The following is a 24,765-nucleotide window of genomic DNA, read 5'->3' as shown; positions in this document are numbered from 1 at the left end:
AATAATATTTAAATATATTATTATAATAAAACATTTAAATTAATATAATAGTTAATAAAAATAAATATTAATTATATTCAAATTTATTAAATATATTTAAATGTTATATTATATAAAACATTTAAATTAATATATAATCAAAAATTAAAATGTGTATATAATTAAATTAATATAATAGTTAATAAAAATAAATATTAATTATATTCAAATTTATTAAATATATTTAAATGTTATATTATATAAAACATTTAAATTAATATATAATCAAAAATTAAAATGTGTATATAATTAAATTAATATTTTTATTAATAACTTTAAATATTAATTATTTTAAAAATAATTATATTTTTAATTAAATAAAAATTGTTATATTAATTTATTAAATATATATTATATAATTATTTAAATAATATATAAAATTAATATAACAATTTTTATTTAATTAAAAATATAATATTTATAGTAATTTAATTGTAATTTAATAATAAAAAATATATATTAAATAAAAATATTTAATAATAATTTAATAAATATTATAAATTAATAACATTATTTTATTTAATATAGTTATAACAATTTAATAATATTATCATTTTATTTAATATATTTATAATAATTTGATATATAATATTATTATTTTATTTAATATATTTATAATAATTTGATATATAATATTATTATTTTATTTAATATATTTATAATAATTTGATATATAATATTATTATTTTATTTAATATATTTATAATAATTTGATATATAATAATATTATTAATTTATTTAATATTATAATTATTTAATAAATATTTTATTTAGTATATAATAATATTATTTATTTAATATAGTTATAATTATTTAATATAATATTTATTATATATTTAATTTATTTTAAAATATGTTATTTTAAAAAATTGTATGCATATTTTATATTTGTATAATATAATAAATTATTTGATAACATAAAAAGAATATAATTTTTGTTATTTTCTAATAAAATTTACAATATATCAATTATTCTGTCTAAATAATACATTTATTTTTCTATTTTAACCTTTTTGAATACATTTTAAAACATGTCTAGATATATATGCTTTTTATAAAATTCAAAAAAATATTTTCTTATGAACAATGTTTCATATCCTTTGTATTCATTTTATACTGTGGAAAATTATATATAAAACATTCATATATAATTCAATTAAATGACGCATATTTTTTACTTCTAATACAAATGAGGATGTCTATATAAATCTCATGAATGTTACTTATGAAAAAAATTCACAATTACAAAGAATCATATATAATTTTTGCCATTTTTGATAAATTGTATAAAAAATTGATAAACTATTTAATATAATTTCTTTGTAATATATGTTACCATTAAACGATGACTCTAATAACCATCATGGAATAAAATCATTTTAAATATCTATAATATATTTCGCCATTATACAATGAAATTATATTATTATAAGATCAAATCATAATGAGTACATATTTGTCTAGGAATGCAAATAATATCATCCTTATGATTTGAATGATGTTAAAAAGACTCACGTGAAAAAATTCAGAAAACAAACATGAGTTTTATATTTTATTTGTTTTTTCTAATAGACAATTGTGTATTACATGTATTAATTTGTTTTTTCGATTTTTTAATTTCTCAAAACACGTCAAAATTGATAGAATGTACCTTTATAGAATACTGCTTATATTATAGTATTTATGATAGACACAATAACTATAGATTTAAATTATATAAATATTTATTATTTACAATGTCTTATAATTTACCAAATGTAATTTATTTTATAAGCCATTAACATTACATGTATGTAATTTTTATGAGATCAAGAAACACATTAAATATTTATTTTTATACATATTCGACACGTTATGTTTTTTAACTGCAATGCTATATATATAATTTTGTTTTTATATATTATATGCTTATATATATCATACAAACATAAATATGATACATAATATCATTATACATTTCAAAGATGATGATTACATACAAATAAATGATATTTGCATCAAATTATATTTTTGTTATATAATATCCACTAAAATGAAAAAGAATGCTCCTTCCGTCCTCATAAATTTACAACTTAAAATAAAAAATATCTTTCTATATTAATCATGAAAACACGTAGAATACAAATTCTCAAATTTAGTTTATTTTCTCTTTAACCTGAAAATTTTTTGTTCTTAAAAAGGACCATGATGAAATCATTTAGTTGTACCATTTATATAAAATAAATAATGATTTCGAATTTTTTATTTTCACCCTTACTAGACAAGTATATTTTCGAAGTTGATATTGAGCATTTATTATTGTATTTGTTTGATTGATATTGTTGAATATTTTATATATTCTTAAAGTATAATGTTAACCTAAATTAAGACATTTTCATAGCATTAAACTTTAAATCATTATGCAGTTATAACCCCCCAAAATGTCAAACGGTATAAGTATCCTGTCATACATGTTTATTCATGTGATATTTTTTTATTAATTATTCATATATGTTAACATAAAAATTTAAAGCTAAATGCAATGTCAATAATTTTTTTTGCACAATACTGATACATACTATAATACAATTTTTATTTAAAGGGATGTAACATTATATATTTAAAAATATATATTATGAACTAAATGAGCATCCTTTTTAAATAACCTACATGAAGTGCTTATTTGTTTTTTTATATAAGATTAATATTAATAGACGATATTGTATTATATAGATATTCCTTTATATCTAATTATACATTTTTATAATGCAATGAATTTATAAAATGCATTGAATCATATGTAATCTATTTTTTATTATATTATGAATAAAGGTATAAATTCAGTAAAAATATGTTTCTTCACATTCATGTCAATACAAATTTAAAGTTCATGTAACGTATTAACTTATGAAGATGTTTTGGTTATATAAAATCATTTTCATACTTCAATAAATAAAGATAAATATAACATTACATATGACAACAATATTAAATGGTTAAGGCCTGTATATTTATATTTCCCTTTGAAACTGTTTTATTTGTTTATTCTTATTATAATTTCTACATTAATTTGTAGATATATTTCCATAGCTATTTATTTTATGTCTAATTGAAAAAGCTATTGATTTCGTAAAAATATTACTAATTATATACAAATACTACAAATGTGATACTATTTATAAAAATGTTATACATATAGATATAATTTATATATATCCAAGGATGATGTAAATATAAAGGGTTAACTTGATATTAGTATTAAAAATAAAATGTTCATTAAATGTTTTTCTGTAGTTTTCTTATATAGATTAGAAGGGTATATTATTAACCAAAATTGTATATATGGGGATGAAAACATAATTAGAATTAAGGATAAAATATAAATTCAATATATACAATTACAAATAATTTCCGCACAAAAATTGCATCTGAGACAATATATACCATACCATGTTCTTATAAAAAAGGAAATATATAGCGTACTTTTTCACAATGAAATTAATTATTAGATAAATTGGTATTTATATAACAAAAATATAATACTCATATAATAAATAAAGGCAAAGTATAGTGTTAATGTCACTAGATGAAATAAAATAATCACTGTGTACAGACAGATTGGTAAACAATCGTAATAAATGGCAAAAAAAAAAATTTGAAACAATGCCTTTACTAACTATTTTCGTTGTAGGAAAAGCATCTAATATATATATAAGGATTCCAATAAAAATATGGTTATTAATAAGATTCGATATATTATTTTTAATTTATCACAAATAGATGCAAAAAATAATAATGAAGCATATAAAAAGTTGTTTTAATCATTAAAAAGATATTGTGACGCGCAGGGTAAGAAAAATTATATGGTATATTATAGATAAATGTGTAGTTTTAAATGGTTTAATTGTTTATAAACGAAAAAAATAAGAGTTATATTTTTTAGCTTTCATTAATATATGTCTTTCATAATTTTATGATAAAATTATGTTATACTTCGTTTTAAAACTTAAGTTACATAATTTATTTTGTTGCGTTGTTAACATAAAAGTTTTACATTCTTGTATAAGAGTTTCAAAATATAATAATGCATTATTCATATAATTTTAATGCTTAAAATATTTTTTGTTATGATAAAAATTGTCAATATTGAATAATAAATTTATCAAGAAAAAAAGTAACAAATATTTTTAAGTTATGATTGTTACATATCAAAACTTAATTTAAAAATTAGAGAAAATATAAAACACCAATAAAAACTCAAATTATAATTTACGAAATGCTTTTATAAGGTTACGAGAGAAAAAAAAAATTTTCATCCCCAAATTAAATCTGCTATACATATTCCCAAGGGGGGATGATAATATAAACATTTTTTAAGTTTTGTATTTGCCACTATTCCATTTATTAGCAATTTCATATGATCTTTATATATATAGCATGAAAAAATTGTAAAGTGCATATTTTTATAACGTATATAAGCGTGCCTGAAAAAAAATATTATATCTAAAGTATGAATAAAATATGAGTTTTTTAATTTAAAAATATATGTAAAAAAGCATATAAAAGCTATTTGAAACGAAAAAAAAATATATTTTTAATCGTGGAAAATGTATGGGAATAATATTATATAATAATTGTACTAAAAAATATATAAAAATTAATATATAAGTAATTGTATAAAAAATATATAAAATATATAAAATTTATTTATATATATATATTCATAGCAAGTAAATGTACGCAAATTCAACAAAAAAAATAATTTTCACGTGAATGCTGTTATAAGAATTTGTATAAATAATAATTATTGAAGTAAAAAATAAAGCATAATTAAATTGTTTTTATTACTATACATTATATACATATTTACATATATATCCTAAAAGGGTATACGTTTTTTAATTTTTCTCTATATATGTACATGGAAATATTGTTATATTATATTTTGTAGTATAAATTGTATATTGTAATCATTTTTTGAGTATTATTTTATTTTTTTTGCTCTTATTATAATTCCCTTTGCTTATATATTAGCTAAATATAATATATATTATTACTATATATATGCTATATTGTCCAATACATAATAATCTGTGTTATATTTCATAATAAAAGATGAAAGCTGCTAAAAATGAGAAAATAATGGATTATCTATCTTGCCCATTAGACGATGTAGTTGACAGAGAAAAAAAAAGTGGAAACATTGGCTTTTTAAGTAATAGCAACGGAAAAAAAAAAGAATTTAAACCAGGTTTTTTAAAAAAAAAAGATGGATCTGGAAATTCACGTTTTCGGGGAAGAGGGAAACCACGATTTTCAAGTTGGAAATCAAGAAGTTTTAAGAAACCATATTTTAACAATAGATTGAGTAATTCCAAGTTTAGTAAATATAATAGTAAAAAATTTTTTAAGAATACATCGAATAATCACAGTTCTCGTTATGGAAGCGATAAGTTTAAAAGTAATTACAATAAAAGTTATGTAAGCAGAAAAGCTATTAACAAATCATCTGGAATTGGGTATAGAGGAAAAATGATAAATAAATCAAGAAAGGTATTTAAAAATCCACCTACATCAAGAACCGTAATTAGTAAAAATTTGAATAGTTATAAAACGGTTAAAGTTCCAATTAAAAAATTTAGTAATTTGAATATTTCACTTCATCGAAAAAATCGAGTTTTCGGATTAAGTGGCAACAGAACTAATGCTCTTTCAATAAAAAAAAACAAAATTGGTGCATTAAACAAAAGCAAATTAATTAGAAAAGGAGTAAAAAAAAGTATTGGTGGCATAAAATCTCGAAAAATTACAAATGGAAAATTTAAACCCATGAATAAATACTTTTTATCAAAAATTAAAATAGTTACATCATTAAATAAAATACCATCCCCACTAAAAGAGCAAAAGGACACAGAAGTTAATCTCCCTGAGTCATTGAATAATACTGTGAAAAAGAATGAATAAATATTTTTTTTTGTGTATAAACAAATCGGGAAATAAAAAAAATAAAATTATTATAAAAGAATATTGTGTTAATAAATACAATTTATATAAAAATCCATGTTTTGTAAACATTATTTGTACCTAATTTATTTATTTTTTTTGTAAAGTATAAAATTAAGATACAAAAGTTATACTGAAAAAAAATAAATATTATTATTATTATAAAAAAGGATTAAATACTTCAAAAAAGTTTAAATAATATCCTTTACGTGAACATTTTATTAGCTCGTTTAAAAATTAACAAATTAAAAATAAATTTAATTTGGTATTTTTAGCAATCCATTTATATTTCATTTAATATTGTACATACATATATGTTTATATCAAATAAATTATATATATATGTATGATATATCTGTGTTTAGATCAAGCTAACAAAAATTTACGATAAAAACATTTTGCAAAAGATGAATAAATAGTTTTTCATTTACAACATAATTTGTAATATTCTATAGAATTTTAAATCAACCCGTTTTAATAAATTATACACATATTTTTGAGAAAAATGAGCAAAAATTCATATATCATTTTTTATAAATGACAAAACATGTAAAAATAAAATTGCTTAAGTGTAAAGGAATTAGTGATTAAAGAGTCCCAACGTGAAATTAAATGAAAAGAAAGAAAAAACGCTATTTACAAGCTTAATCAGCGAATATATTCCTGTTCTTTATTCATAAAAGTAAAAGGAAATAACAACATTAGCATAAGATAATATATTTTATTTTCGAAAACTAGGAAAAGTTAACATTTTTTTTTGTATAAAGCTTTTTTCTATAAAGATTAAAATATTTGTTGAGATGAATCTCATTAATTAGTTAAAGTGTATATATATTTATTCACTTATCCATTTAACATTTTGTATTATCACTTTTTTATTTTAAATGTTTTATAAAAATTTCTAAGAAAATATGCAAAAAGCTTTAATGATATACGAAATAATCATATTTTTTTTTGTATGTGTTGTATGGGAGGGAAATGAGAATAAATTGTTAACATTAGATGCTGATAAAGAATAAAAGGAATAAAGGAAATAAAAAATATAAATTTTATTAATGTATTGTACTAAAATATAATATTATAATTCGCTTTTCAATACAACAATAAAAGAGGAATAAGCATCATATGATAAAAATAAATTATATATTTAATAATTAAATATAAATAATAAAAATTATGAAGTACAATATAAATTTCAAACCGCTATTAGACCTATATAAATCGATAATTCGCAATAATAAATTATGTTGCCCACCATTTAATGTGTAAAATTACTTTAATCAACATTCCCAAAAATAAAAGTTTATCAATTTAAAAGTATTATTTTCCACGCAAAATATTTTTACATTTCTTTTCCTTATACCCTTTGAACTATGTTAAGAATAATAAATGCTTTCATTATTCATGCAAAACCAAATGTAAGCGTTTATTATTAAATATATTAATATAAAATTTGTCCTTTTTTAATATTTATTTTTTTGTATTGTACAATTTTTATATTTAATATATACATAATTATTTTTTAGTATATTCTAATAAGTTTAATACGATAATTTGTTATATCAATGCTTCCCTTTTTTTGTTTTTTCATCTAAACGGTTATCATGGTGCGCACATATTGTGATTATATTTTTTCGTGGTCATAATTAATTTTTTTAATTATTTATCCATCTATTCAATATGAATATATATAAAACGAGTTTTATATAACAACATTTTATATTGCTTAATTATATCCTGTATGCACATTTGCTTATATCGAATGCAAAAAAAAATCTTATAAATTTATAACAAGACACATACAAATAAAATAACATCGTTATATGATAATAAAATAAATTGCCTTTTGTTTATTGTGATGAAATATATAATCATTTGAACCACATTTTATATATGTTTCATTATATTCCCATAACAGTTTTATACATTATTATAAATTCATACAAATCTGACAAACTTATTAATCCGGCAAGTTATATGTATATATTTTATTACCGTTTATATTTTATTTGTTTAAATGCCAATTACCTATTTTGGGGATATATTTTTGCATTTATGTAAAAAATATAATTAAAATAAAATTTATGTCGATCCAATATAAATAAGTTATATATTTATGTTGCTTATTCAAAACCCGCAATTAAAATCAGTAAAAATTATGCGCATATTTGAGGGTTAGGAAAATAAAAAAAGTGAAAATAAGTTGAAGGGTTTTTATAAATTAATAATGAAAAAAAATATAAAGTATAACAAAATACAAAAATTGTATATTTTTATTTATATAACTATGTTTAGTAACACTTATTAGTTTTTACATAGGAATGTTTTACCAGCTGATGGGGTAGCTCGATATGACATTTTTTTGTACAAAAAATAAAATAAGTTTGAAAAATTCTTATGTCGTAGATCAAAAGAGAGTGAAGAAAAAAGCATTAACTCCCACACATACGAAAACAACATAATTTAAGAAACAGTTAAATCATTATGCACAACTATATAAATATATATAATGATAACAATAATAATATTAATATAAAAAGGGGGAATATATACACAAAAAATCCAAGATATATATTTCATTTTTACATATATGTTTATCTTTTGTACAATATTTTAAACAAAATAAATATTTTTTATTTATTAAAAATATATGTTTCTGAGATATGAAAAAAAGGATATTAGAGTAAACAAAAGTTAATATAAACCTTTAAAATGATGAAAACAATAAAACGAGACAATAATAGGATGATGAAATAAAAATAATAAAATGAATTTTATTTTTCTTAAAAAATTTGTAATTTGTTTTTTAGTACTATATATTACCATAAATAAAGTTAAATGTGTTAAAAAAATCAATATCTTAAAATCGACAAACACAAAAATTCAAAATGCAGTGTTCCCATATACTAAAAGAAAAACATATTTTATTATAAAATTTTTAAATAAGTTACCACAATTAAGAAAATATAACACATTGAAGGAGGAAGTTTCTATGAATAAAAAAAAATATATTATTAGTTTGGTTTACAAAGACATAATTAAAAAAAATGAAAATACGATTTTAAACAAATTAGAACAAATTTTAGAAAAACAACAAAATCCACGTTTCTCTGTATTTTTTAATGAATATATGCACAATTTTCATAATATTTTTTTGCATTATTATATATATTTTTACATTTTAAGAATAAATGAATATATAAATATCATAAAAAAAATTAATAAGTTCTTTACTACCAAATTGAAGATAAATCTATTAAATAATACAATACACAATGTGACAATTTTTGAAAAAAAATATATTTGGAATAAAAACGAAATTAATAAATTTTTTAAAAATAAATTTAAAAAAATCAATATAGAATTGAATAATATTTTAGATAGACATTTATCAGATTGTGAATATCATCATTACAGTATACCTGACGAAGGAAAAAGTTTTAATCATAAAAATTTCCAGAATATTGATGATAAATTTATCAAATACTTATATAATATATACGGTTTACATTTTTATGATATTTTTAATAACAAGTTTTTATTACCCATTTTAAATAATATTACACGCCTTATAAATATTAACATTCAAATATTTCTTTTAAAAAATTTTAATACTGATAAATATACAGCAAACAAAGTTAAGCATTCATATAAAACATTTTTTACATTAACAACAAAAAATAATACTATTCCATTATTTATTCCATTTCAAGATAATATAAAATTGGTTGAAATTTTTCATCTTACATTGGATGCAACAGTGAAAAAACATATTAATATTGATATACCTAATTTAAAATTATTGAATATCTTAAATTTATCAATAATATTGTTAAAATTGTTTATGCGCAAAATTATTCAGTTATTATTATATTATATTTTATTATACTCAAAAAAATATATATATCAAAAAATGCCTTTCATAAAAGATATATTTTCCTTTTCTTATCAATAGGAATTTATGAAGTTATAATTTTGCACACTCATTAGTATATATAAACAATATACATGTGTATACTTATATTTCCAAATGAAAAGCTACAAATCGCTTGTTTATTTGTGAATATATTAACAATTTCCCCTTAACAAATTATTGTCAATGCGAAAACTAAAAAGGGAACCAAATAACTTATCAAACTTAATTCATTTTTAAGGGTTTGATATATATATATATATAACTAAATTAATTCTGAATATGAAATACATTATATAAAAATGCAAAAGGCTGAACATATAGTAATTCACACATATATGATCTACTATATAATTTAAGTAAATTTTAATTTAGTATATATGATACAAATGACACGAACAAATTGAAATGACCACAAGATATAATATATATAGTTTATTTACAAAAAAAAAAAAATAAAAAAAAAACGCATATATGCGCACACAAACAAAAAAGGCCAAAAAATAATTTTTTTAAATCCCTTTTATTCATCATAATTGTTTTGTGATTTCAAAGTATTGTTTATAAACTTATATGCCCCCATAAATGTTTAACATTATAAATTTAAATAATTTTTACTAAAATAGGTAGGAACATAATAATTATAATAACAACGATAGCAACAGATATATAAAACATCCATTTTGATGAAGACTTTTGAATATTTTTTGCATCAATTAAATCAGCATTAGCTTTTTCGGTAAAATGCTGAGCATCGTCAATATTATTATATACGCTATTAATCACATCGTCATTCATTTCAATTAAAGCTGATAATTCTACAATTGTTTGATGCAAATCACACACATTTTTTTCGAGCGTTTTAACATCTTTATATTTTGTTTCTACATCCATTAATGCATTTTTTAAATCATCATGCCCTTGTAATTTCCATTTTACTAAATTTTGTGTATTTACATTTTCATTATCTAATACATTATTAATATATTCTTCAGTATAATCTGGATACATAATTTTTATATGTCTTGATATTTTGTCCTTTACATTATTCTGATATAAATTTTGAACTGATTGATATTTATATAAAGCTTTTTTAAATACATTAATTAAGTTATCATGTATAGTTTTTTTTATAATAATATTGTCCTGTGATTTTAACAAAAATTTTTTTCGTACATTTCTTATATCAATTTTTGTAGCTTGAATAATATTATTTCCATTTTTTATTTGCATATTTAATAATATACTAGTTTCATTTTCTTGTTCCACAGTTGTTGCTATACTTATTTTATTTTTTAAATTTGATATTTCATCAGAAATTTCATGAATTTTATTTATTTCTTGTTTTATTTTGTCAACTATATCAACATAAGCTATTAAATCTTTATCACTTTCGTTAGAAATATTTATAATTGTATCTTCATTTTTTTCGAAATTATTATCAATAACTTTGTTACTCTTAAAAATTAACCATGGACTCATGTATTTTGCATTTTTAGTATTTTTCCTTATAGCCAATGTTTTTATTTCTTCAAATAAGTCATTCATTTTTTTAAAAATAAAAAAAATGAAAGATAATCTAAGGTAAACCTAAGCATTTATATGGAAAATAATATAAATGATGGACAAAAGAAATCAAAGGATATACTTCATTTGAAAAAATATATTTTAATAATGCACATTAATAATTTTTTTTCATTAAATTTTTGTCTTATCCCCATTGTATTTTTCCCCTTTTACATAGCTGTTTGTTAAATTGGGATACACATGTATGTATATATATTTGTAATTTACATATATAACAATAGTAATGCAGTCAAATGGTCATTTTTATAGAGGAATATGAAACAAAAAAAATAAAAATCTTCACTATTCAAAAGGATACTGAACAAACCTTCTATCTATTAATCTTGCTCTATGATTAATATATATATGTTACATATTTAAGAATGACATTTTGATTTCGTAAATTATATAATTATAAATTTCAATCGAATTAGTTATTTAAAGTTTAAATCTGTTAATATTTACAATTCTTAAAGACTTATTATCTATATACATTTTTTTTAAATATTTTTGAATATTCCTTTGCGCTTTATATATATCAGGTATTAAATTAAATCATTAAAATTTTATGTAATAGTTAAAAATATATATATATATATATATATATTTAGTAATATATATTTTTTATTTTATTTAATGTAGAATTTATAATAATTTTACATTTTTCGCGCTGTTTCGTTGTACCTTTTATACACCATAGAAATAATATATATACTCTGATTATACATAATTAAATACTGTTCGCTCCCCCCAAAAAATATAATGGACAAATTTTAATCACGAGAAAAAAGGACATTCCAAGTTTTATATATAATTTTAAAAGTATATTAATTTTAGCATGGAAAATAAAACATTTTTTGTATTTTTTTATTTGTAATTTTTTTTTTTTTTGTGAATTGGACCCTATGCATAAAACAATATAATGGAGGAAATAACATTGTTTTTATTAATTTTGTGGAATTTTCCAAATTTTTTAAGAATATTTAAATTAATTAAAAATTAATTTATAAAAACGCTGATATTTAGGTGTACCTTTTTTTCCAAACATTATTTTTCCCCATGTATAGGAAAACATTTTATATTTTGGTTGCTTTTCATCATTTCGTTTTATTTTATGGGAATGAAATGGTTCATAATATTTTCTTTCTTTTCTTTCTTTCTTTCTTTCCTTCTTAAAAGATTGATTTATAATTAATCAGGTGTTACTATGAAAAACAAAAGAATTTTTTTATAATAATTTTCCTCTCAATTTTTTTTTTAAATATACAACCAGTTTAATAATTATATTTAAATATTAATAAAATTCGCTTTATTAATTTTCCAGTGTAATATATTTGCACACACTATAAAAATTTTAGTTAATTTCCCTCCTATTTTTATTTGTCTATAAAAATAAAAAAGGTGTGTAATGATTTTTTTTTTTTAATATCTCACAATTTTTAGTCTATATATTTAATAATGAATAATACAATTTTATATAATTGTATCAATTTAGTTAAAAAAATATAAAAAAGTCTATTATAAATGTTTTGTTATATTTGGTTATTTATGTTAGTTTTTGTACCATTTTTTGTACCATTTTTTGTACATTTTTATGTACAATTTTTTTATTTGCTCGCTCTCTTATGGAGCAAATATCAATTTTATAAATATCATTGATTTATAAGTATATATTTTAATTATAAAAGTTCTGTTATTGTATTTTTGATTTAATTATGTTTTCCCTGTACCCTCATAACTTAGTTTATGCGGGAAGTTGCATACTTGCCTCGGTATGTACCCTCTGTGTATGCAGAAATCGTGAACTATTTCCACATATTAGTGAAAATAAGTCCATTGGTAAAAAAATAAAACAAAAAAATATATATAATTTTAGCTACATATTATGGTGCATGTATATTTGCTATCGACTTTGTATTCCTTCTACAATTAGTGCTGTCGATTTACTTTTTTTTTTAATTTAAAATTATTCACATATTTTAAATATTATTTAATATTGCTCTTAATATTAATTTTATATATATATATATATAGGATATCTGTACCGTCTTTTAAACATTCACAAATATGAGGCGTTTAATATTATAGTACAAATTCATCATATAAATTTAAAATTTGGAGATGATGATAACAACAAATATATACTTCATTTGAAAGTTGGAACAAGATATTCTTATACGAACTACTATAAAAACCATCTTAATAAAATACATATAGAAGTAAGAAAAAGTGGAAAAAAAAATGTAAAAAAGTGTTACATATAATGCCTAATTTTTATATTTATCATTGTAAAACTCATTTTTATGAATAACTGTTTTGTGCTTCCAAAATTTATTGCATACAATTTTTATGAACTATTACATATAATATATTTTCTATTTACATGCATATGCTAGGAAAGAAAAAATTTGGTTATCAAACAAAATAATACCACATTAACAGTTGAAGTTTATAAAAAGGGAACAATTAAAAATACATTTGTTGGATCAGCAGAAATACATATATATAATGATATAATTAAAAAATTTTTTCCTTGCAATATATATTTTAATGTTGTAAATAAAAATCAAATTGTTGCAACGGCTTGCTTGTCTTTTCATTATATTAATTTAGATTCTATAAAAAAGGAGGATCAATTATATACATCTTTATTTATTGAAACTATTATATCCGTTCAAAAATACCAAAATAAAAATAATGAACAATTAGAAAAACTTATAAGTCAGGGGATAGAGCATTTCAATGCAATAAAGGAGCTCGACATTAGTACAAGTAGGCATTTTTCAAACCCTTCATGATCTATGTTGTGATTATACACACATATGAATATATGTCCACATTATTTATACACATTTCTATATATCTTATCCTTATACAGCGATATACAAAAACATAACAAATCTTCCTAGTGAAGACAAAATTCGTCTTTTCTGCAAAAGTTTAAACGGACATTTACTACATAGCAATTTTTATGTAAAATCGTTTTATAATAAATATTATTTTTATTTGCATTTTTTCAAAGGAAAATTTTATTGGTGTTATTATAATGAGGAAGCAGATGCAAAGGTTGGATGTATTTTATAAAAAAACAGGGATATATCCCAAATATTGCAAAAAAATATTATAATAGATTATGCTAAATAAATAAAATTAAATCATGAGTATTTATAATGTGTTTTTTTTTTTTTTTTTCAGATTGACAATAATAGAGTTGGGTATATACGACTTGAATGTGTAAAGAATGTCTACAGTGATGTGTATAGTCACAGATATTTTTATATAAAATACAGAAAAAAAAATGAAAAAAAAGAAAATTATTTATATTTAAAAACTGTAGATAGAGATAGAAATATATGGATCAATATAATCCATGATTTTATAATATTAGTAAATAATTATAGAAAAGAAAAAAAAATGAAAAAAAATAAAATTAAAGAATTAACAACTAATTATATACAAGGAAAATCACAAGAAGAAATTGAAATAAACAGAAAATTGTCACAATCTTTTTCAAAAAATTCTATTAAAAATAAATATTTAGAAAAAAAAAATTTTATAGAAACTTTAAGTAATGCTGATGAAGAAAATTACAAAACAAATGACAATGAATTAGATAATATACTTAAGGATATGACTAAAAATATGTACATTTATAGTGATTAATTTCTCTCAATTTTTTTTTTTCCCATATATAACTTTTATTTGTTTTAAAAAATAAATAAATATATTTTTCCTTATATAAATCATACATTATCACAGAGAAATTATTCCTTCCAATAATTTTTTCAATTTTTGAATATCCAAATCATGATTAAATAACGGGTCAATTGACTTTTTTTTTTCTATTAATTTAATAGTTTTATTTATTTCCACATTTTCACATTCCCATTCAGAAGAATTAACAAATGATGTTGTGTCTAGAATACTGAAGGAAAAATTTGTTTGATTTTTTTTTTTTAAAAAATTATAAATGCATAAAATTTCTGTACAAAAAGAAAAAGATTCATCGTAACTATGTATAAATGTTATGTTATTTTTTTTTATATTTGTAATTATTTTTTTTAATTCATATGGATAAAATATCAAAAAATGAAAAAATTGTTCTCCATTTTTTTCTAAAATAAATAAAATATCTATATTTATATATGTATCTAATTTATAAAACTTATTTATTTTAAAACTATATTTATTTGTATTATCAAAATTAGTTATTTCATTAAACTTCACTTTTTTTAAATTATTAGTGATATTTTTAATAGTATCATTAACACTTTGGTATTTATATCTATAATTTATCTTGTTTTCATAAAGAAATAAATCATCATAATATATTTTGGATTCGTTATTTTTTTTTCTATTATCCGAATCAATAAATTCCATATCTTCTTTTTTCAATTCGAATAAAGTTCTGCCAAACAAGGTTGCACATTTTTGGTTTTCCTTATCAGTGTCTCCCTTTTTAACGCTTTCATTTTTTGCGAATTTTTCAATTTGTTCGATTTCCATTATGCTACTATAAAAATCATTGTCCAAAAATTTTATGAAATACAAAATATACAAAACCTGATCAATGTATAAATCTGTTTCATCAATTTTTATTCTGTTTTCTTTCGACATTTTATTTTTGTTTTTTACCATATCAGCAATTTTTGATAAAATTTTAATAATTAAATATTTCCTATTATTCAGATTTTGCTTTATCATCTCAGAATATTTTTCTAAGACAGGCTCATCATTTTTTATTTTAATTAAATTTTTTTCATTCTTTGAAATAAGTGGAATAATAGATATTTTTGTACTTTTTTTTTCATCCATTTTATTGTCAAATATTTCATTTGATATATCATAAATCAATATAACCAAAAAATTTATGTATTCACCAAAATCTAAACTAAATGAAAGGACTTCTGTTTGTTCAATTTTTTTCAAAAATAACTGACTATTATCTGTTATAGTAGAATATTCCTTTTCATTTTTTTCAGAGGATATATAATATTCATTAGTTTTTTTATTTTTTACATCCATTTTATTATTTAAAAAATAATTTAAGTTTATTTCATCATTGTTCTCAAAATTATATATATCATCAAATAAACTTGTTGATTTTTTTTTCGTATTTAAAACATTTTGCTTTAATTCTGTATTTGTAGGAAGGACCCATTTATTATTTATGTCACAAGAATTATTTATTTTGTGTTTATTTTGATCATATATGGACATGTCAATTTTATTTTCTTCATAAAATTTAATGTTATCTAAAAAACAATTTATTAATAACTGCATTTGGCTTTCATTTATTTTTTTAAATATATCATAGTATAATAAAACTATTTTAGCTTTTTTCCTTAATTCGAATTTATCAAAATTACTATATATATATTCAAAAACATTATACAAAATTTCATAATTATAAATTTTGGCTGTGTTAAATATTTTTATATATAAATATAAATTATTGATACTAAAAAAAAATAAATTTTTTTCCATAATAGATATACATAATGTATATAAATTAATATATTTTATTTCACTTTGATACATAAAAATCATTAAATTATGTAAAATATATTTTACATTTTTATCATATAAATTATTTTCAATTATAATTCTTATTTGTTCAGAAACATTATCTCTCATTTTATTAAAAATATTTATTAATTTTATATTTGAAGTTTGTGTAACATCTTCTGTATAATTTGATGTTTTTATTTTCATATTCTTTTCTATACCCTCAAAGGTATTATATCGTTCTATGAAAAATAAATTCCTTATTACACAATTGTTTGTAAAATATTCATATACTTTTTTATAATAGGTACGGTTTTCCATCAATGGATATAAATAAACAGTTTGTTTTTCGTTTAACAATTTTTCTTTATCATAATAATAATTTTCAATACTTTCTTTATAATTATGTATATTTATTTCTGGTTCTTTTGGATTTATTTTTTCATTTATATATGAATTGTAACTGCGAATATACTGAATATTATTTTTTACACATTCCATTTTTTCGATAGTATAAAAATATATAATATATTTATACATATGTACACTAAAAGTTTTCAAAATATTTGATATGGATTTAAAAAAATTAATAAAATTATCCAAGGAATGTTCTTGAATTTTTTTTGATGATAAAATCAAATCATGAAAAAAATTGTAATTTATATAATCACATTTTATACAACTATTTATTATATTTGTTATTTGAAAAATATTAAACATTTTTTCATCATATTTCAAAAAGTTATTTTTATTAATTTGAGTATTCTTTAAAATATATTGATTATATTCTTCTAATATTTCATTATCTTTTTCCTTTTCTTTTAAAAATGTATGCATAATATAATGTGACAATGTGTCAAAGAACTCATGCACAAAATCGGGTTTGAATTTTGAAAAGGCATAAAATATATTTGTTAAATGTATAGAATTATAAAAATAATAATTTTCTAATATAATATTTTTTAATTTTAAATATAATTCTTCATTATAAATATTTAAATTTGACAAATATAACAAAAGAGATGGAATAATAAAATAGTTTGCATCCTGTATATTGTCATTTAAAACTTTTACAACATTTTCTATCATACATTTTTTTGTTATTTTTATTTTTAATTTGTCTATAGACGAAATAAATAATAACATGTCTTCTACAGAACATTTTGATTTACTAAGTTTTTTTATAAATTTATTTATTTGAAAATTTATTATATCATATTTTTCACTATCATTTTTATCCATTTCGTATTTTTTTGAGTAAATATATAAAACGTTACAAAAGCTTCGAACATTTAATTTTTTAAAAGTTTTTTTTTTTAAAATTTTATCATTAATAATATTTACAATTTCTTTATGTTTTTCCATATTTTCCCATTTTTCAAGAATATATAAAAATATACTCAATTGTTTATTTGTCATTTCATTTATTTTTTTCGATAAAACTTCAATATGTCTATCAATAATATCATGAATGTGTACCATCTTATTTTCTTCCCTATTTTCACATTCCACTTTATAATGAATAATATTTATTTTCCCTTTTAATTTACTTAATCCAATTAATAACATAAACATTTCCTTGTTTTTTATAAATTTGTAATTTTTTTCTTCTTTACAATATTCAATTAAATACTGTATCCATTCTTTTTTATTTTTTACACCATTATTACCTATATCATAAATTTTTTTACATAAATTATTAACGCGTATAACATTTTCATTTTTTATTTCTTCATTGTGTTGTTCTACATGTTTTGCATTTTTCATTCGATATGTAAGTTTATTACTATCATAATTTCCATTTTTTTTGCTATTTTGTTTAAACTTTTTACTAATAAATTTATCAGTTACCATTGTGCTGTTTTCCATTCCATTTTGTTTATTATCAAACAATTCATCAATATGGCTACTAAAATTTACACCATATTTATTTGGACCTATATTTGTATATTTTTTATTTATTCTCCAATTCACATCATATCCAATGTGTGCATTATTATGTAGTTTGTTTTTTTTCACGAGTAAAATATAATTTTTGTATTTATTTTTGTTTTTCCATTTTTTGTTAATATTTTCAAATGAGTGAAAAAAAAATTTAAATCCAAATTTGTTGTAATTGTTATTAAAAAAACAATTTAAAATTATGTTTGAAATATTATTATGTTTGGAACAGCATTTTAAAGAAAGCATTTCATTCGATATTATTCCTACATTGTTCGTCATATCACAAGTTTAAATATTTTTCATAAACCAATTTAGCCATATATATAGTCTAATATTTTTGTATTGTATTTATTGAAACTTGAATATTTAGTGCCCTTTTCAATTTGATTATTTTCCTCTTTATATTTTATTATATTTTTTTTGTTTATTTATTAGTTCCATATTTAGTTCTTTTATCAAAACTTATTATGATATATTCAAAAAAAAAAAATAATTACAATTTTTTAATTATTTTTTTTTTTTTTGCATGTCATAAAAAAACGTTACACATGAAGAATATTTAAATAGTTAAAAAAAATATATCTAAATATTATATTGTTAAATGTAGAGTTTTAATTAATTAAATATACATACATATTATAATATTCACAAATAATATGTTGTTTTAAAATTAATATAATTTGTTTGTTGTTATGCTAAATTCAAAGGTAAAATTTTAATATGCAATAAAATTTAAAACTATTTTTCCCAGTAATAAGGTAATGTTATTTATGAAAGAAAAATTTAAAAATTATATGCATAAAAAAAAGTTAACTCATTCTTGGAAGGCTCCTATAAATGTAAATTTTATAACACCCCAAAAAAGTTGATAAAAAAAAATATATATATATATTAATATAGGATATGCAATATATGTTACATTAGAGACGATTTTTTTTATTTCATTTCATTTTTTTTCTCTCTTTTTAATTACCTGTATGTACTGTCTATTAATTTGTTAAATTTCCCATAAAGATATGATTTTTCAACTCTTTTTAAAAGCGGTCTTAAGTTTTTATTTTTCCCTAAAAATAAAGTATAGCCATAAATATATATTAAATATATGAAGCTATTTGTGCATGTAATATAAGGATACACATGTAGTTATATTTATAAAAAAAAATAACCTGTAAAACGGGCATAATTAATTCCATGAAGTGTGAGTTTTTTTTTCGATTTTGATTTCATGTGTTTCTGGTAAAACATTCTGAAAAAAAATTCAACATGAAAATTTAGCGAAATTATAATAAATTTCATAAAAAATATGACTATGCAGGTTTTTTTAATTTATATAAACATATAGCTAAATGTGAATATATATAAATATTGTACATATACTAACATACAAAATAGCTACAATAATTATGTTTATAAAAATTAAAAACGAGTAGACATATTAATAAAAAATGTATACTAACACATGTCGATTTACAATCGGGTCATGTTTCCTTAAGGACATTCTAAACTTGGATTTTGATGGCGAAATAAAAGTTGAATAAATATAATTACTTGCACATGATGATAATAGATTAACATGAATTCTTTTACTTTTCGAACGGAAAAATATATTACTTAAAAAAAGCATTTTATTATTTTAAAATATATGGAATATTTTTCATTAAATGATGAAAATGTTACCAAACTATGTATAATCACATATATATATATATATATAATACATACATGTGCATAAACTTTAAATATATGTCTCTATATAGGCACATATAATTCTTTTTTTTTATAAAATTTGTCAAATACAATTTATTAGTTTATAATTCAATATTCTATAATGGTTTTGCACATTATACTATTTCCCTCATTTATTTTGGTGTATTTTATATATTATATACTTAGGTTATAATGTGAAAAAAAAATTTACCTTTTAAGTGATGTTAAAATCATAAAAACTGGAATTATATATATATAATTAAATTTTTTAATAATATGTTTTTTATATTAAATATATAGATTTTTATTTGGCTCCAAAAAGAACTACAGAGAATATATTTTTTTGATTTTTCCATGTGTACATAGAAAACATTATTTCGTAGCTAAATTATTATCACAGCACTATATTAAAAAAAAAAAGAGAAAAAACATTTTTATAATGAATGGATGAAATAGTTACACAAATATAATACATATAAAATATAAATATACAAAAATAACAGTATATTGTGTGGATAAAATATAAATTTTTTATACATAAAAATGTGAAAAATAAAATTATTTATATGTGATTAAAGACATAACAGCAATGAATATACATAAAAAAAGGAAGAATATAAAAGTTTAAGTTAGTCAATTAAATCATTCCATTTATTTATATATATGCACAAGCTTATCTTTAAATATTATACCTAAAAATAGGACAAACAAAAAAAGAACAAAAAAAGAACTTTACCCCATATTTATTTTTATACAGAAATAGCGAAATAATAATATGGTAAAAAATATATAAATTTTTATTAAATATATTTTTTTTTTTCTTCAAAGTTTTAGAGTGTTTAAATAAAATAAACATAGAAATGAAAAAAGGAGGAAATTCACAAGTATCAAAATATAGACTAATTTTAGGAGGTTTTTTAATACATTGTACATTGGGTAGTATATATTGTTTTTCGAATATAAGTGCTTATGTAATATCTTATATGAAAATTATAGGATGTTCCAATGTTAAATATAAGGATAGTAGTTGGATATATGTACTTACATTAATATTTCAATGTTTCTTTGGATTTTTTGGGGGAATATTAAATCAAAATTTAGGCCCACAAATTAGTGTCTTGTTGGGTGGATGGTTAATGTGTTTGGGAATATTGTTATCATATTTTACTGTATTTAATTTTTATTTATTTTCATTAACTTATGGAATACTTTGTGGAATTGGTTGTGGAATTGCATATCCAATTCCATTGTCTGTTGCGGTAAAGAAACACTATGATTACAAGGGCGTGGTATGAATTAAATATATGACAACAATACAAATTCATATATTTGTAATATTATTTATGTACATATAGATTTATCAAATTTATTTATAATTTTTTATTTTCAGATAAGTGGAATAATTTTCATAGGAAGGGGGTTATCTGTTTTTCTTATTTGTCCTTTACAAAATTATTACATTAATAAATACAATTACATGCCTGATTATACTCCTGAATTGGAAAACTCAGATGATAAATATTTCAGTAATTTAGATATACTAAATAAAGTACCATATTTATTTATATATGAAGGTGTATTTTTTGCTTTAATTCAATTTATTGGAGCATATTTAATTTCTGATTCTAACGATACAAGAAAAGAATTTATGACATTTAATGATAAAACAAATAAATTTTTATATTTTGATGAAAAGAGTTTTACTAATAAACATAATGTAATATCTAATTCCTTTGAAACTTTATCAAACACATCAAATTTTTCTTTTAGAGAATCTAACAATACATTTATTAATCGCGAGTTTATATTAATTTGGTTAATGATTTTTTTCAATTGGCAAGCTATTTCATATACTCAAGTTTTTTGGAAAATATTTGGATTAAATTATTTATATATTGATGATAGATATTTATCCATATTAGGAGCTGTTTCCTCACTTTTTAATATATTTGGAAGAATTTTTTGGGGATTTATATGTGATTTAACAAGCTTTAAAGTTGCTTTAATATTAATGAGTATACTAATGAGCTTTCTAACAGTTACTTTGACATTATCAGGATTTTATGGAAAAATAACATATTCCATTTGGGTGTGCCTTATTTTTTTTTGCCATGCAGGAACATTTTCAATTTTTCCATCCATTACAGCACACATATTTGGAACGAAAAAATTTGGTCCAGTTTTTGGACTTCTTTTTACTGCTAGAGCCTTTTCTAGTGTTATTAATGCAATGATTTCAGCAGCAATATTAAACAATATTGGAAATATTGCCATGTGTGCAATAGTATCTATTTCGTCCTTTATCAGTATTATGCTCGCCTTAGTTTTTTAAAAAAAAAAATTATGAACAAGTCAGGCTAAATATGAAAATCACATGACCAAAAAACAGTATTATGAAATAATGTTTTATTCTTTCTATTTAAATAGCCAATATATTTTAAAATATATATTTATAGAAATACAATATATAAATTATTCATTTTCCTGTTTTTTATGTAAATTTGTGAAGATATTAGACGAATTATAATAATTTATATAATTAATATCCTTACATTTCTGGAACATTGTATGTATACTTATGCAGACATATTTTCATATACAAGTGCATCCATGGGGATATATTCCTACGAATATACAGACCATATATCAATTTTATATGGAGGGAATGTATAAATATAAAACAAATTTAATTTTTTGTAAATTCATATATATAAAAAACAAATATTGGAATAATTACTCATATATTTAAATGTTTTTTATTTAATTTTAGTATATAGTTGCCAAAAATAAACAAATTTTATATTTATGTATATAATTTATATTTTGAATTATTATATAATACATTGATATTTCAATTAATGTCTAATTTAAATATTGTTTATATTTCTAAATATGCATACCTGGTTTATTTTCATGTATACACATAAATGAAAGGGTTATGCAAATCCTTTTTTTTAGGCGCTTATTTATGAAGAAAAAAAAAATACATGTATACAAATTCATAAAATTATACATGTACCCTTTCGAATGCATATATGGAATATTTTACTCATGTTTTTTATTAATTTTTTTGTTTTTATAATAACATAATAATTTTATATTTTTAAAATTGCTTTACTATTTTGTTTTATGAAAATTGGAAAAAAAAAGTAAATTAAAATGGGCTTAAACTTGTTTTCCTGTTTTTTTTGTTATCAATGAGCAAAAAGTTAAGATATAAACCTAGTTTATTTGTTCGTGATTTTTTCAGTTTTTTTTTTAAAGTGTCCAACGATACTATTCCTTATATTTATATAGGAAGCGTTATAATGAACAAATATGTAATATATATACATACATTTGACTTTAATCTTATAATTACATACATAATATTTATCGCGCTTTCTTAATTTATATGGGAAATAAAAAGCCGCAAAAAATGAAATGCGCAATGTGATAACATCTTATAGTTAAAAAAAATTAAAAATATCTTTTTCAATATTAATAGCCATAGGGAAAGGAGACTCGAAATAATTAGTTAAGTATAATTGTTAAATTTTTTTTTTTATTCTTTTTTATTAATAAAACAATTTGAATATCAAAGAAAGGTTTGTTTAAAATAAAAAAAAAGTGGAATAAAGACTGAATTATAAACACATGGATATCAATGATGAAAGAAAAGACAAAGTTTATTAAAATTGCATATGCTTAGCGTCTTATATTTATAAAAATTTCGATGGAATGAAATGAAAAATTCACTCATTTATATATTACATTTTTAAAGGTTAAAACAATCTATGTTCCGGTATATATTCTTATATACTAAAATTTTTTTTTCTTTTTTTCTTTTTTTCTTTTTTTTTGTGTAATATACAATTTTATTATAATGGTAAAAATAATATTAAGCAAGGTGCCGTTGAAAGTTTTGCATTATTTGATATTTTTATAAGCATCCCTTATTTAGTTTTAAATCCTATTACACATATCTATGTATGCACACACAATAAACAAATATAGTTAATTACAAATTCTTTGCTTATATTATTTTATTACACTTATAAGGATTCATAAAAATATATATGGATATGTATCCTTAAAATTATGTATATATTATCATGTATGTAATT

At 19.5% G+C, this 24,765-nt stretch overlaps 7 protein-coding genes across 7 annotated transcripts; 4 read left to right on the top strand and 3 right to left on the bottom strand.

Annotated features, from left to right (window-relative positions):
• Positions 1-5,133: 5,133 nt before the first annotated feature.
• Positions 5,134-5,982, top strand: PBANKA_0307800 (conserved Plasmodium protein, unknown function; the record flags this gene model as incomplete). Its single annotated transcript, XM_034566663.1, has 1 exon — positions 5,134-5,982. The coding sequence occupies one exon, from the start codon at positions 5,134-5,136 to the stop codon at positions 5,980-5,982; it is 849 nt and encodes a 282-aa protein (XP_034419962.1).
• A 2,806-nt stretch (positions 5,983-8,788) lies between these two features.
• On the top strand, positions 8,789-9,976 carry PBANKA_0307700 (conserved Plasmodium protein, unknown function; the record flags this gene model as incomplete). Its single annotated transcript, XM_034566652.1, has 1 exon — positions 8,789-9,976. One exon carries the CDS (start codon positions 8,789-8,791, stop codon positions 9,974-9,976), a length of 1,188 nt encoding a protein of 395 aa, XP_034419961.1.
• Positions 9,977-10,537: 561 nt separating this feature from the next.
• On the bottom strand, positions 10,538-11,482 carry PBANKA_0307600 (syntaxin, putative; the record flags this gene model as incomplete). Its single annotated transcript, XM_034566641.1, has 1 exon — positions 10,538-11,482. One exon carries the CDS (start codon positions 11,480-11,482, stop codon positions 10,538-10,540), a length of 945 nt encoding a protein of 314 aa, XP_034419960.1.
• Positions 11,483-13,215: 1,733 nt separating this feature from the next.
• Positions 13,216-15,163, top strand: PBANKA_0307500 (conserved protein, unknown function; the record flags this gene model as incomplete). Its single annotated transcript, XM_034566630.1, has 5 exons — positions 13,216-13,339; positions 13,535-13,719; positions 13,897-14,272; positions 14,379-14,566; positions 14,696-15,163. The coding sequence occupies 5 exons, from the start codon at positions 13,216-13,218 to the stop codon at positions 15,161-15,163; spliced, it is 1,341 nt and encodes a 446-aa protein (XP_034419959.1).
• A 90-nt stretch (positions 15,164-15,253) lies between these two features.
• PBANKA_0307400 (conserved Plasmodium protein, unknown function) lies at positions 15,254-19,231 on the bottom strand (the record flags this gene model as incomplete). Its single annotated transcript, XM_034566619.1, has 1 exon — positions 15,254-19,231. One exon carries the CDS (start codon positions 19,229-19,231, stop codon positions 15,254-15,256), a length of 3,978 nt encoding a protein of 1,325 aa, XP_034419958.1.
• A 530-nt stretch (positions 19,232-19,761) lies between these two features.
• PBANKA_0307300 (50S ribosomal protein L33, putative) lies at positions 19,762-20,576 on the bottom strand (the record flags this gene model as incomplete). The annotated part of the gene is made up of 4 exons (XM_034566607.1): positions 19,762-19,783; positions 19,926-20,016; positions 20,119-20,198; positions 20,410-20,576. The coding sequence occupies 4 exons, from the start codon at positions 20,574-20,576 to the stop codon at positions 19,762-19,764; spliced, it is 360 nt and encodes a 119-aa protein (XP_034419957.1).
• Positions 20,577-21,519: 943 nt separating this feature from the next.
• Positions 21,520-22,991, top strand: PBANKA_0307200 (monocarboxylate transporter, putative; the record flags this gene model as incomplete). Its single annotated transcript, XM_034566596.1, has 2 exons — positions 21,520-21,948; positions 22,050-22,991. 2 exons carry the CDS (start codon positions 21,520-21,522, stop codon positions 22,989-22,991), a joined length of 1,371 nt encoding a protein of 456 aa, XP_034419956.1.
• Positions 22,992-24,765: the final 1,774 nt, after the last annotated feature.

The sequence above is a fragment of the Plasmodium berghei genome, assembly GCF_900002375.2.
Source record: "Plasmodium berghei ANKA genome assembly, chromosome: 3".
Taxonomy (NCBI): domain Eukaryota; phylum Apicomplexa; class Aconoidasida; order Haemosporida; family Plasmodiidae; genus Plasmodium; species Plasmodium berghei.
The sequence above is the reverse complement of the archived record's forward strand: the minus strand, read 5'-3'. Positions and strand labels throughout refer to the sequence as shown.